General features: G+C 44.5%; 1 protein-coding gene across 2 annotated transcripts in view; it reads right to left on the bottom strand.

Moving 5' to 3' along the window:
* DLG2 (discs large MAGUK scaffold protein 2) overlaps window positions 1-14,351 on the bottom strand; it is a 1,330,756-nt gene that overhangs the window by 806,478 nt on the left and 509,927 nt on the right. The window contains exon 1 of one of the 2 annotated variants that reach the window (XM_040426390.1): window positions 2,965-3,066. The exons of the other annotated variant lie outside the window; for it this stretch is intronic. Within the exon in view, the coding sequence (XP_040282324.1) occupies window positions 2,965-3,066 (102 nt within the window). Of the gene's footprint in view, window positions 1-2,964; window positions 3,067-14,351 lie in introns of those variants that run through there. 2 annotated transcript variants of the gene reach the window in all.

Genomic DNA, 14,351 nt, shown 5'->3' with positions numbered 1-14,351 from the left:
ACCGCCCCTCTGTCTTCCTAGCCGGAGACAGATGAGCCCTAACAACGGTCTTTTAAGGGAGCAGTGGAAAGGGACAGAGGACATTAATGAAAGCTGTTATTATAAGGTAATTTCAGATATTTTGGCAATCATTGACAGACTATCTCAGGTATACATGCCTAGCTCTAATAAACTAGCAAATAAAATAAAAATATGACAGTTATCCTTTAAAAGGACCTTTATCTCTGAAGGTCTCCCGTTTCTCTTGAACATCTCTGAGATGTTTCTACACCTTAATTGGAATCACTGGTGGTAAATTCAGTGGATTGGACATGATTTGGAAAGACACAGCCCTGTCTGTATAAGGTCTCACAGCTGACAATACATATCAGAGCAAAAACCAATGAGGAGGAAAGGACTGCATGTAGAGCTCAGAGACAGGATTGTGTGGAGGCACAGATTTGGAGAAGGAGACAAAAAATGTCTGCTGCACTGAAAGAGCACAATGGCCTCCATAATTCTTAAATGGAAGACGTTTGGAACAACCAGAACTCTTCCAAGAGCCGTCTGCTCCACCAAACTAAGTAATCGGGGGAGAAGGTCCTGGGGTACAAGAGGTGACCAAGAATCCAATGGTCACTCTGGCTGAGCTCCAAAGATCCTGTGTGCAGATGGGAGAAACGTCCAGAAGGTCAAACATCACTCCACCAATCTGGACTTTATGGGCGAATGGCCAGAAAGAAGTTTTCCCTCAGTAAAAAGAGACAAGAAAGCACCTAAAGAACTCTCAGACTGTGAGGAACAAGATTCTCTGGTCTAGTAAAACTAGGATTGAACTTAATTCCTCAATTCTAAGCATCATGTCTGGAGGAAACTAGGCGCCGCTCATCACCTGCCCAATACCATCCCTACAGTGAAGCATGGTGGTGGCAGCTTCATACTGGGGGGGACAGGGAGACTTGTCAGGGTTAAGGGTAAGATGAAGGCGGCAAAGTAAAGACATATTCCTAATGAAACCTGATCCAGAGAGCTCTGGACCTCAGACTGGGCTGAAGGTTCACCTTCCAAGCAAACAATGACCCTAAGCACACAGCCTGGACAACAGAGGAGCGGCTTAGGGACAACTCTGTGAATGTCCTAGAGTGGCCCAGCCAGAGCCCTGGCTAGAACCCAATGGAACATCTCTGGAGAAACCTTAAAATGGCTGTCCACCAACGGCCCCCATCCAACCTGACAGCTTGAGAGGATCTGCAGAGAAGAATGGCAGAAAACCTTGTGGCCTCATCCTCAAGAAGACTGGAGGCTGGAATCACTGCCAAAGGGGCCTCAACTAAGTCCTGAGCAAAGGGTTTGAATACTTATGTCAGTGCGACATTTTAGTTTTTCCTTTTCAAAAAATTAGCAAAGATTTCTACCATTCTGTTCTCACTTTCTCATTATGGGGGGACTAAGTGCAGAACGATGGGGAAGGGGGGGGGGGGGGGTGGTACTGGAATTTTTTCTTATTTTAGCAGAAGAAGCCACATAACTAAATGTGAAAAAAGTGAAAGGCTCTGAAGACGTTTTGAATGCACTGTAGTTTTCTTGGGAAGAGACTAAATATGGATTGTAATTTTTTTCATTTTCATTCCTGTTCCTGCAGGCATGCTGGGAACTGTAGTTTTGCAACAGCTGGAGGGCCGCAGGTTGAGCATCCCTGACTTAGATGATATACTGAGTTCTGCTACACTGACAAACTCAGCTCCGCCACATTGACAATCTCGACCTTGCTATATTGTCAAAGGAAACTATCCTAGATTGACAGACTCTTTCATCAATACACTAGTCTGGTAAACTGACATGTTCAACTCTACTATGCTGACAGCCGCAGCCCTGCCTAGAATGCTGACAAACCAGAATGCAACAACGGTGGCTCAGATACATCAAGTGTATTAAATATACCCAGCCCTGCTATGCTGACAGACTCGGCTCTACTACGGTGACCAACTCACATCTACAACACTGCAAACAGCGAAAAACTAGGCTGACAAACTCGGCCCTGCTATGTTGCCAAAGTAAGCTATCCTACAATTACAAATACTACTCTGATACCAAACTCAGTTTTAGGCCTCATGCACACGACTGTATGTATTTTGCGGTCTGCAAAAAACAGATCCGCTAAAAATACGGATGACATCCGCGTGCATTCAGTATTTTGCAGAACGGAACAGCTGGCCCCTAATAGAACAGTCCTATCCTTGTCCGTGATGCGGACAATAATAGGACATGCTCTATTTTTTTGCAGAACGGAAATATGGACGAACGGAATGCACACGGAGTAACTTAAGTTTTTTTTTTGCGGACCCATTAAAATGAATGGAAAAAAACCGGAACGGACACGGAAATAAAATACGTTCGTGTGCATGAGCCTTTACTGGGCTGCCAAGTTCAGCTCTTCTACGTTGCCATACTGTGCTCTTCTGACATACTCAGCTCTGCTATGCTGGCACAGTCAGCCCACCTCATTGCCTGATTGAGCCCTGCACAGCTCTGATGAATGGACAAACTGGGCTCTGCTGCATATATATAAATATAAATAAAGATACAAATGTAAATAAAGATACAAATGTAAATAAACAAACATACAAATATAAACAAATATAGATCCATATATAAACATACAAATGTATATAAAAGCTGTATATATCTACACCTGCAGATTATACACTTGATGCCCTCTAAAACTCTAGATTATAATCTGTTTTTGCAAATCCCATCGCTTTAACGCCCCTCGGGAAAACTTGAGCGCGTTCTCACACCCACACACTTTAATTCCAGGTTCCCCCCCCCACCCCCCTCACCCACCATGCCAATCACATCAGATATGACCCCGTACATTCCACCCCCCCGCCTCCTGGGGGCAGCCTGCAGCCCAATTCACCAGTTGCAGCAACCGCCTTAACGAGCGGTTCATCCCGAATGAAGCGACATTAACCCTCGGCTTACCTTGCAGCCAAACATCAACGACAAAGTGTTGTTGGTGCATGCAACTTTGCAGTGGCAGATCATTGGGGTGAAGCAGGCGGGCTGCCGGACAATAGGGCACATTCCTTTACTGCTGCAAATCCTGCATCCTTCCAGGTAGCCCACCCAGGTCCCGGGGGACGACGGCTAGCACCATATGTCCATCACCAGCAGCACAGAGGACACACAGCGGCCGGACGGATGATGCATCAGTGATGAAGGGGATGATAGGATTCCCCCCCTTTTTTTTTTCTTTAGTGGTCAAATTACTATAACAAAAGGGAATGGAGAGGGACCCCCCCCCCCCCCTCACCCTCTCCTATAGGATCTGCAAACCGGAGGGTCTACGCTTTTCCATAGGATGGAGAAGACTGCGGATCCTGAACTGGTTGGTCGCCAGTGACTTACTGCAAGGCAGAGTGCTGGACGTGGACTAGTATCTGCAGGAAATCCTCAAAAAGGGAGGCATTATTCCTCCCAATAAAAAAAAAAGAAAAAAGACTGAAGATGCTAAAAGCAATTGCATCAGCTCCTTGCTTTATATCTCGCCAGCCTGACCGGGATAGAAACGCGTACACACACAGCTGGCAGCCGCAGCAATGGGAATAGTGTGTGCTGCAAGTCACAATCCGGCTGACTCCGGGCATATTCCAGCACATCAAAGTCACAGAATCACTCCACAGCTTAAAGCTGCACGCTATATGCAGCAGTGCTGAGTGTGTTGTCAGGCCAGTCTCACCATGAGGGCTTGTTCACACGACCGTATATATGTATTTTGCGGTCCGCAAAAAAAAATGGATGACGTCCGCGTGCATTCTGTATTTTGCGGAACGGAACAGCTGGCCCCTAATGGAACAGTCCTATCCTTGTTCGTAATGCGGACATTAATAGAACATGTTATATTTTTTTGCGGAATGAAAATATGGACATACGGAAAACAGAATTCACACTTCGTTTTTTTTTTTTGCCGACCCATTGAAATGAATGGTTCTATATACGGTCCGCAAAAAAAACAAAACGGAACGGACGCGGAAAGAAAATAAGTTTGTGTGCATGAGCCCTGATAGGGTGGTGGAGGTTGTACAGGTAAATTATACTGAGTTGTCTTAAGGCTCCATTCACACGTCCGCAAAATGGGTCCGCATCCGTTCCGCAATTTTGCGGAACGGGTGCGGACCCATTCATTTTCTATGGGGACAGAATGGATGCGGACAGCACACAGTGTGCTGTCCACATCCGCATTTGCGGAGCGCGGCCCCGATCTTCGGGTCTGCAGCTCCGCAAAAGCTAGAACATGCAGACAAGAATAGGCATTTCTATAGGGGTGCCGGGCGGGTGTGTTGCGGATCCGCAATTTGCGGGTCCGCAACACACCACGGACGTGTGAATGGAGCCTTACTCCTGGTATTATCGAGGCAAGAGATAAACACGTTTGGCTCTGCTACATCAATACAGTATACCTAGTATACCTTGTCTGCCAAGTATCTGCTTATGGGAAAGCTGGGACCCTGCCTATACTACTCCCAAAGGGCTCTTGGAAAGCTGGGTGCTAACACTATACAGTATATATGGGCCCCTAACTGCTGCTGCAACCTCTGCACCCCCTGGGATCACACCCCTTATGTCTGCATGGCTTGAAAATAAACTGTTAAGCAGGTATGTGAAAAACCGCCACCCCTGAGGGATACATACTGTACGTATGTAAGTATACGGGATGGGGGGGGGGGGGGGGCTTTTAAATCACATGCAGACGGGATCTGCAGAGACAGCATTTTATCAATGCAAGCAGCTGTTGCAAGCAAATCACCGCACGGACCTCGTCATTGGCTGAATGAGTATGACTGCCGAGGAGGACCAATCACATTCATGAAGGGTCAGATCATGTATGTGCCTCTGTTATATACTGTATGAATGGTGCTTGGGCGGTATTGTTACATTTATTATCACATACAGCAGTTCTCAACTGATAGCCCCATATACTGCTCCATTAATGCCGCCCTACAGCACTCAACACCTTAAGAAAACAATGAATACAGCATATACTGCTCAATTAAAACCGCCAAACATTGCTCAATTAAACTGGCCATACCTTGTTTAATTAATACTCCCCGGATTATGCTCAATTAATGCACAAATACATTGGTCGATTAAAACCGCCATGCAGCGCTCCATTAAAGTTGCCTTTAGAGATGAGCGAATTTCATATTTTGAAATTCGTTCACGCTTCGTTTGGTGGTAAAAGGTGAACTGCGTTATGGATTCCGTTACCACGGACCATAACGCAGTTCTATGACGGAATGTCTTTAGAGACATTCCGTTATTCATTCCGTCATAATAGACGTCTATGGGCTGCAAAACTGATCCGTCCCAGTTCCGTTATGCAGGGGAGTCCTCTCCTGATCCTGAGTCCTCTCCTGATCCTGAGTCCTCTCTCCTGCATAACGGAAAGGGGACGGATCCGTTATGCAGCCCATAGACTTCTATTATGACGGAATGAATATCGGAATGTCTCTAAAGACATTCCGTCATAGAATTGCGTTATGGTCCGTGGTAACGGAATCCATAACGCAATTCTGCTTTTACCACCAAACGAAGCGTGAACGAATTTCAAAATATGAAATTCGCTTATCTCTAGTTGCCATACCATATATAATTAATCCTCAATGAATACACATATATTGCCCCACTAAATCACCGTACAGTTAAAAGTGCCGTATGTAATTAATGAGATTATACTCAGTTAAGATATAATTAAAACTGCCATACAGCACTGAATTAAAGTTGCCATACTGTGTTTAATTAATGCCCCCATTTTATAGTCAATTAATACAAACACACACATTTCGTCATTAAAACCGCTATATAGTACTGAATTAAAATTGCCATACCGTGTTTAATCAATACCTCAGATTATACTTAATACATATATATACTGCATCAATAAATTCGCCATACAGTACTCAATTAAAGCTGCCCTACCATGCTTAATTAAGACCCCCCGAGCATGATTAATACACACATATACTGCATCATTAAAACTGCCATACAGTGCTCAATTAAAATTGCCGTACCATTTTTAATACTCCAGATTATACTCAATTAATTTACATATATTGCGCCATTAAAACCGCCATACAATCCTCAATTAAAGTTACCAAAATGAATTAACACCCCAGATTACACTCAACTGATACACAAATACACATTTTTTGACGGGAAATGACATCGGTGTCTCCCAAAAGATAATAAGACGATGTACAAGAGGAAATGTTTTTTTTTCCCCCCACAATAATGCCTCTTGTACATCGTCTTATTATCTTTTGGGAGACACCGATGTCATTTCCCGTCGAAAAATTACTTGCTGGTTGAATAAAAGTAACTAAGTCAAAATTTGCCAGGGGTATGAATAATTATGGGCAGCACTGTAATGCCAAATTCAAACTGCCAGACAGTATTTAATTAATACTCGCATACATAGCTCAATGAATACTGCCAGATTAATGCAGCTATATGCATGTCATATATGCAAAGGTAAGTACATTTGGGCATGGGAAAAAACACAGGAGGCGGCAGGAGGGCACAACTGCCAACAGTGGAACTTTTTTTAAGGGAGAGGAGATGATAGATGATAGCTTAAACCCCTTAAGCCTCTTTCACACGGGCGTCATGTTTTTTGCCCGGATAAGATGCGGGTACGTTGCGGGAAAATGCGCGATTTTTCCGCGCGAGTGCAAAACATTGTAATGCGTTTTTCACGCGTGTGAGAAAAATCGGCATGTTTGGTACCCAAACCCGAACTTCTTCACAGAAGTTCGGGTTTGGGTTAGGTGTTGTGTAGATTGTATTATTTTTCAGTATAACATGGTTATAAGGGAAAATAATAGCATTCTGAATACAGAATGCATAGTACAATAGCGCTGGAGGGGTGAAAAATAAATAAAAAATAATTTAACTCACCTTAATCCACTTAATCGCGCTGCCCGGCTTCTCTTCAGTCTTCTTCTTTGCTGTGCAAAGGAATAGGACCTTTGATGACGTCACTGTGCTCATCGCATGGTCCAATCACATGGTTCATCACCATGTGATTGGACCATGTGATGTGACGTCACCACAGGTCCTTAGCCGACAGCTCAACATTACAGAAGAAGACAGAAATCCGCAACTACGCGATGAAGTGGACTCGGTGAGTTAATTTTTTTTAATTTTTAACCCCTCCATCACTATTTTACTTTGCATTATGTATTCAGAATGCTATTATTTTCCCTTATAACCATGTTATAAGGGAAAATAATACAGATCGGGTCCCCAGCCCGATCGTCTCCTAGCAACCATGCGTGAAAATCGCACCGCATCCGCACTTGCTTGCGGATGCTTGCGATTTTCACGTGGCCCCATTCACTTCTATGGGGCCTGCGTTGCGTGAAAAACACAGAATATAGAGCATGCTGCGATTTTCACGCAACACACAAGTGATGCATGAAAATCACAGCTCATGTGCACAGCCCCATAGAAATTAATGGGTCAGGATTCAGTGCGGGTGCAATGCGTTCACCTCACGCATTGCACCCGCGCGGAATACTCGCCCGTGTGAAAGGGGCCTTGAACCACAGTGGCATTTTTTTTTCTTTTTAATCGGTCGGGCGTTACATCCGACATGCCGCCATCTCCTGGCACTGCCCCTTACAATGTCCTCATACCGGCCAGAGTCAGACTATGTGTGTGACATGAGGAAACCACATCTGCTGAGGAGGAGAGGTGAGTTATTAGAGGTGGCCGATCTGGGGTCTGAATTTTAGGGTCCGCTCTTGCGTCTGAAGTATAGGTTATGGTCTTGAGTCTGAATTCTAGAGTCTAGTCTGCAAATATTTTGGGATACAGTCTGGATTATGTACAATTTGAAAAAATATATATTGTAATCCCCTCCCACTATACTGTCCTCATTGTATGATCTTATAGTGAGGACAGTATACAAGGAATAGTCCGGGGGAAAAAAATGCATATTTGGACAAACAAAGCCCCATGGCAAGTCATTATGAATCACTATCCCACAGCAGGTCTCATCTTGTGAAAGTCAAAGTGTCCTTTGAAATTTTTTGGGCTACTTTGGGGGAGGGCAAACAGCAAGGAGTAACTCCCATAAACTGAATGGCTCTGGCAAATAGCTGATTTTGCAGGGGAAGCCATAGACAGCCAGGCCAGGAAATGTAGAATTACATGCCAACCATTTGGGTGAAAATTGATATCATTATAAAAATCCTCAAAAACTAGGCCTCATACAGCTGTGTAAGAGTTAAAATGAAAAAGCTCTGCCTTTCAGAATGCGGGGAGGCAAAAATAGGTCATAGAAGCTACAACTGCCAGGGCCTCACGTGGTAAGCAAGTCTATAGGTTGATTAATGACTTACACGACAAAATCACAGTAGGTCAAGTGCTATTAGCAGACAATTCTGTACATGCTACCTTCTAGCCCCACCCATGAGGACCTAACTAATGCTAAAAGAGTCCCTTATGCCCTTTAATACCCGTTACCCATTATATCTCTACTGCCTCTATAAAGGGGTTTTCATATTAAAAACATTTATCACCTATCCACAGGTAAATCACTAAGGGTCCAATAGTTGGGGCCCCAGTGATGTTGAGAAAGGAGGTCCTCAAGTTGACTGTGTGATTCGAATGGTGATGTGCATGCATGACCATCTCGTCATTCACTTCTATGGGACTGTACAGCGCTTGGCTATCTTTGGCAGTCCTATAGAAAATAATTCTGTACATGCTACCTTCTAGCCCCACCCATGAGGACCCAACTAATGTTAAAATGGTCCCTTATGCCCTTTAATACCTGTTACCCCTTATATCTCTACTGCCTCTATAAAGGGGTTTTCATATTAAAACCATTTATGACCTATCCACAGGTAAATCACTGGGGGTCCAATAGCTGGGGCCCCAGTGATGTTGAGAATGGAGGTCCTCAAGTTGACTGTGTGATTCGAATGGTGATGTGCATGCATGACCATATCGTCATTCACTTCTATGGGACTGTACAGTGCTCGGTTATCTCTGGCAGTCCTATAGAAGATAATTCTGTACATGCTGCCTTCTAGCCCCACCCATGAGGACCCAACTAATGTTAAAAGGGTCCCTCATGCGCTTTAATACCTGTTACCCCTTATATCTATACTGCCTCTATAAAAGGGTTTTCATATTAAAAACATCACCTATCCACAGGTAGGTCACTGGGTGTCCAATAGCTGGGGCCTCAGTGATGTCGAGAACTGAGGTCCTCAAGTTGACTGTGTGAATTGAACAGTGATTTGCACGTTCTATGGGATTGTACAGCGTTCGGCTATCTCTGGCAGTCCTACAATAGTGAATGGAGAGGTGGTCACATGCTGTTCCCACAGGGCATCCTGGGGCAGGTTTAGTTAATAGGAAAACCCCTTTAATTCTTAAAGGAACATTGTTACTTTGTTTTGCCTAGTGCGGGGCCTCTCAGCCCTGCACCAGGCGTAACACAATTTTGCCTAGAGTGTTTCTTTAAAAGCCCAACACTATCCATTACTAAGATGTACAGCGGTTTATTGAAAACCACTAAGCTGCCGTTTCAGCTTTTCTGCTAGCTGCCTCCTATTATTTTTACATAGCGTTTACTCGCTATACAATTAGGTAATTTCATCTCTTCTTCACACAGGTATAGGCCAGTATTCTCCAGATGGGTTGGTGGTTGAATACAGATGTCTGGAATCAAAAATGTTGATCCTGGAGAAAAAGGAAACAGCGGAGCCTGTAATGTGAAGGGTACCCGCCGATGTCAGCGCTGAGATGCTACATAACAGATATCCATAAAGCTGATCAGCCTTGTGACTGGCTGACAACGGTGGGCAACAAGATACATGGGCAGAAGTCAAGGGCGCAATCTGAGGAAGCTCCTCAACAAAATGAAAACAGGGTCCCCTGCAATGCGCGCTGCTCACCTTTTTACAATATTGTGGTCACTGCATCCCACAAGATAAACACACTCTTCTCCTGCTGCTGTCATCATTCTCATCAGCTGAATGCCAAATCTTATCCTAACCCAATTTATGACATTTCCCCTTAACAAAGTGAAAACAGGGTCCCTGCAATGCGCGCTGCTCACCTTTTCACAATATTGTGGTCACTGCATCCCACAAGATAAACACACTCTTCTCCTGCTGCTGTCATCATTCTCATCACCTGAATGCCAAATCTTATCCTAACCCAATTTATAACATTTCCCCTTAACAAAGTGAAAAAGTGAAAACAGGGTCCCCTGCATTGTCCACTGCTCCCTTTTCCACAATATTTATACATAATAACATGGTCACTGTCTCCCACAAGATCAGCACACTCTTCTCTTGTGGTTGTCATTGTTAAACTCACCTGACTGTAAACAGTTTGTCTTATTCTCACCCAATTCCTGACATTCCCCTTATCTAAATTAAAATGATCTCCTGCATTATTCATTGCGCCACCTCCACAATAGCTATAATAACATGACCGTTATGTTTCCATAAGATCAGCACACTCTTCTCCTGCTGCTATCATTATTCTCATCACCTGACTGGTAACAGAATGTCTTATCCTCACTCACTTCATGACACTTGCCCCTTACAAATTTAAAACAGGGTCCCATGCATTGTGCCCCATCCACAATATCTATAGATAATATCATGGTCACTGCCTCTCTCAAGATCAGCACACTCTTCTCCTGCTTTTCTCATCATTCTCCTCACCTGAGTGGAAGCAGAGTGTATTATTCTCACCCAATCCACGACACTTCCTCTTATCCAAATTAAAACAGGATCTCCTACTGTGTGCGTTGCACCCTGTTTCACAATATCTATATATAATAACACGGTCATTGCTTTGCACAAGATCGGTACACTCTTCTCCTGCTGCTGTTATCATTTAACTCACCTGAATGTCAACAGTGTAATATCCTTACAAAATTCAAGACAATTCCCCTTAATAAAATTAAAACAGGGTCCCCTGCACTGTGCATTGCACCCCCTTCCACAACATCCACATATAACAACATGGTCACTGTTTTCCACCAAATCAGCACAGTCTTCTCCTGCTGCTATCATTATTCTCATCACCTGACTTATCCTCACCCAATTCATGACACTGCCCCTTACCAAAATTAAAGCAGGGTCCCCTGCATTGTGCATTGCACCCCCTTCTACAACATCCATCATAACATGGTTGCTTTCCACAAGATCAACACACTCTTCTCCTGCTGCTATCACTATTCTCATCACCTGACTGGTGTCTTATCCTCACCCAATCAATGACACTGCACCTTACCAAAATTAAAGCAGGGTCCTGTGAATTGTGCACTGCACCCCCTATCACAACAGCCATCTATAATAACATGGTCGTTGCTTTCCACAAGATCAACACACTCTTCTCCTGCTGCTTTACTCATTATCACCTGACCAGCAAGAGTGTCTTATCCTCACCCAATTCACGACACATCCTCTTAACAAAATAAAAACTGGGTGCTCTTCATTGTGCCCTCCACCACTAACTCTATATATAATAACATGGTCCCTGCCTCCCACAAGATCTGTACACTCTTCACTTAAAAGGGTTTTCCAGGACTTTTATACTGATGATCTATTCTCTGGATAGGTCATCACCAGTATCTGATCGGCGGGGGTCTGACACCCGGGACCCCTGCTGTTTAGCTGTTTGAAAAGGTACTGGCGCTCCAGTGAGCACAACGCCCTCCTCTCAGCTTACAAAGCACAGCGCCATACATTGTATAGTGGCTGTTTTTGGTATTGCAGGTCAGCCCCATTCACTTCTATAGGGCTGAGCTGCGCCCAGGCCACGTGACTGATGAACGTGATGTCACTGGCATAGGAAAAGCTGCAAAAAGGCCACGGAGCTACTGTGAGCGATGCAACCTTCTCAAACCTCTGATCAGCGGGGGTCCCGGGTATCGGAGCGCCACCGATCAGATACTGTTGACTTATCCAGAGGATAGGACATCAGTATTAAAGTCTCGGAAAACCCCTTTAAAGGAAACCTGTCACCTCTGGCAAGTCCTAAAAAGTACAGCAATATATACATGTTTAGAAGACCTGCTGCTAACCTCAGATCATTAATTTGCATGTCAATACGCAACCCCGATCCCCTGCTGTGCATCTGTAATTTGGCCCTGGAATACATTGGACTTGTATCTTTTTCCAACCATATTAACTATGTAACTATGTAATATTGAGAGGACTCCTGTGCATGCGCACATAATGGGGAGTACTCGAGGAGAAGTCCCTCTATGCATGCCACAGCTGGTTTGAGGGTGCATAGTGGGGGAAATGGGGGTGAGTAGAGTATCACCCTTGATCTGGAGTCAGCAGCAGGCCTTTATTAGGGGTTGTCTCATCTGAGGCATTGGTGGCATATCACCTCTGGAACCTGCACTTTTTTCCAGTACCGGACCCCCAAAGTGAGCGGAGAGCAGCTGCGCATGCACGGCCACCCTCCATTGAGTTCTATGAGAGTGCCAAAACCTCTGCAGTCCCATAGAAGTGAATCGAGCAGTGGTCTTGCTTGCACGTTGCGCTTCAGAAGTTTATTCACTTCTATGGGACTCCCGAAAAATATCCGAGCGGGCTCGCTTGACTATTTTTGGAACTCCCATATAGACATGAAAGTAGAGTCTACCGTGCATGCGCGTTGCGCTCTCCTTCGCTTTCGGGTGCCCGCTTTAGAGATACTTGCTGGTCTCGCACCTATCTGACTTTAATGGCATATTCTAGCAATACGCCATTAAAGTCCCAGATGAAACAACCCCTTTAATAGGGCTTGCCAGAGGTGACAGATTCCCTTTAAGAGGGGTCGCCCCTGAGGATATTCAAATCAGCAAACCTAGAGAAGGAAAAAAGCTGTCTCTCTGCTGCCACCTACAGATGGCGTCTCAGACAGGCGGCCAGACCCCTTCTCCGTAGTGACGAGAAGCAACACTGCCAAAACAGTGCTGTCTACATGTTCAGAAGTTCTTGAAATAGTTGGACCTTGCCCTACACTGTAGTCACCTCTTGGTGGCACCGGAGAGACAGTTCTTTACCAAGAGAGCTATTTTGCATAATTTTTCCCAGGAGGCATTGCTCCTAATAACTTCTTACCAGCTGGATCTCCACAAGGAAAACAAGTGCCTTTGGATAATTAGACTCCCTCTGGACATTTACAGGTCCATGAAACCTGTGAACCTCCTCCGGCTCAGCTACATGGTTTGCTCTCGGAAAACCGCTTAAACTATGGATGCGTCAGCGTTTTTGCACTCGCCATGACCTTACTTGTTGTTTATCGTGACATAGTCATCTCTTTTATGCATGTCAATGTATGAAATCTGCAAGGAACTTCCAAGAGACTTTATCTCCGGAGCTCTGGGAATAGCTCTCCATGTAAGTGGGTCAATATGCTGAGAACTTTGTTTAGGATATGTTTGATATCTGACTAATTATTTCTGAAGGAAGATTTCATGGGGAAAGACAAGAATCAACGTTTGAAGATACGATTATCCTAATGGGTATTTAAAGGGGCTGGTTATTCTACATTGACAACCGTTACTCTAAGGGGGGGGGGGGGTTGCTGACATATCAATCGCCATGGGTGTGACAGCTGAAAAACGCAGCGAGCAGATGCTTCGGCAAGAGAAATTTGTGGGCAGCCTTGTGTTTTTTTCTGCAGTGGCCACTACAGGAGAAATGTGGTATTACACAGCATCCACTCAAATGAATTGGAAACTATGTAATACATGGCATCACTAAGTCCTCCAGAGCAGGAGGTGCTGCTTACGGAGGCCTGGTCAATAAAGATGGACCTCCATATATTGCTATAAAATATTACATGGACATTTGTAATAAAACACAATAAAAAAAAAAAGTCTGAGACATTTTTTTTTGCTTTTTCATATAACAAACACAGCGACAAGACGGCAGATCTACAACACGAAGCATGGGCGACTGTGTGACTACACAGTGGTTTCACGGCTGCTCCAGCTCAGCTACTTTCTAAACCTACCGACTAGCGTTGAGCGGATCGAAGTCAAATGAATTGACTTCGATCCGAATTTCAGGAAAAATTCGATTTCCCCTGAAGCTGAATTTCCATCGCGCTTCGTGGTGACAAATCAAATTTCCCTGAAATGGCGGTAAAAACAAAATAAATACATACTTAACTCATTCGCAGAGGCCGTCGCGGGCATCTTGATTGAAGATGCGAGGTGATGTATGATGTCACCGCACCAGCGCAATGGCCGGGCAATGTGGTGACGTCATCAGAAATTTTGGGTGGTGTCTTGAATCAAGATGGCTGCAATGGCCTCTACGCGAGCAAATGGA

Source organism: Bufo bufo, chromosome 3, assembly GCF_905171765.1.
Source record: "Bufo bufo chromosome 3, aBufBuf1.1, whole genome shotgun sequence".
In the NCBI taxonomy this organism is placed as follows: domain Eukaryota; kingdom Metazoa; phylum Chordata; class Amphibia; order Anura; family Bufonidae; genus Bufo; species Bufo bufo.
This window is presented reverse-complemented; position numbering and strand designations above follow the sequence as displayed.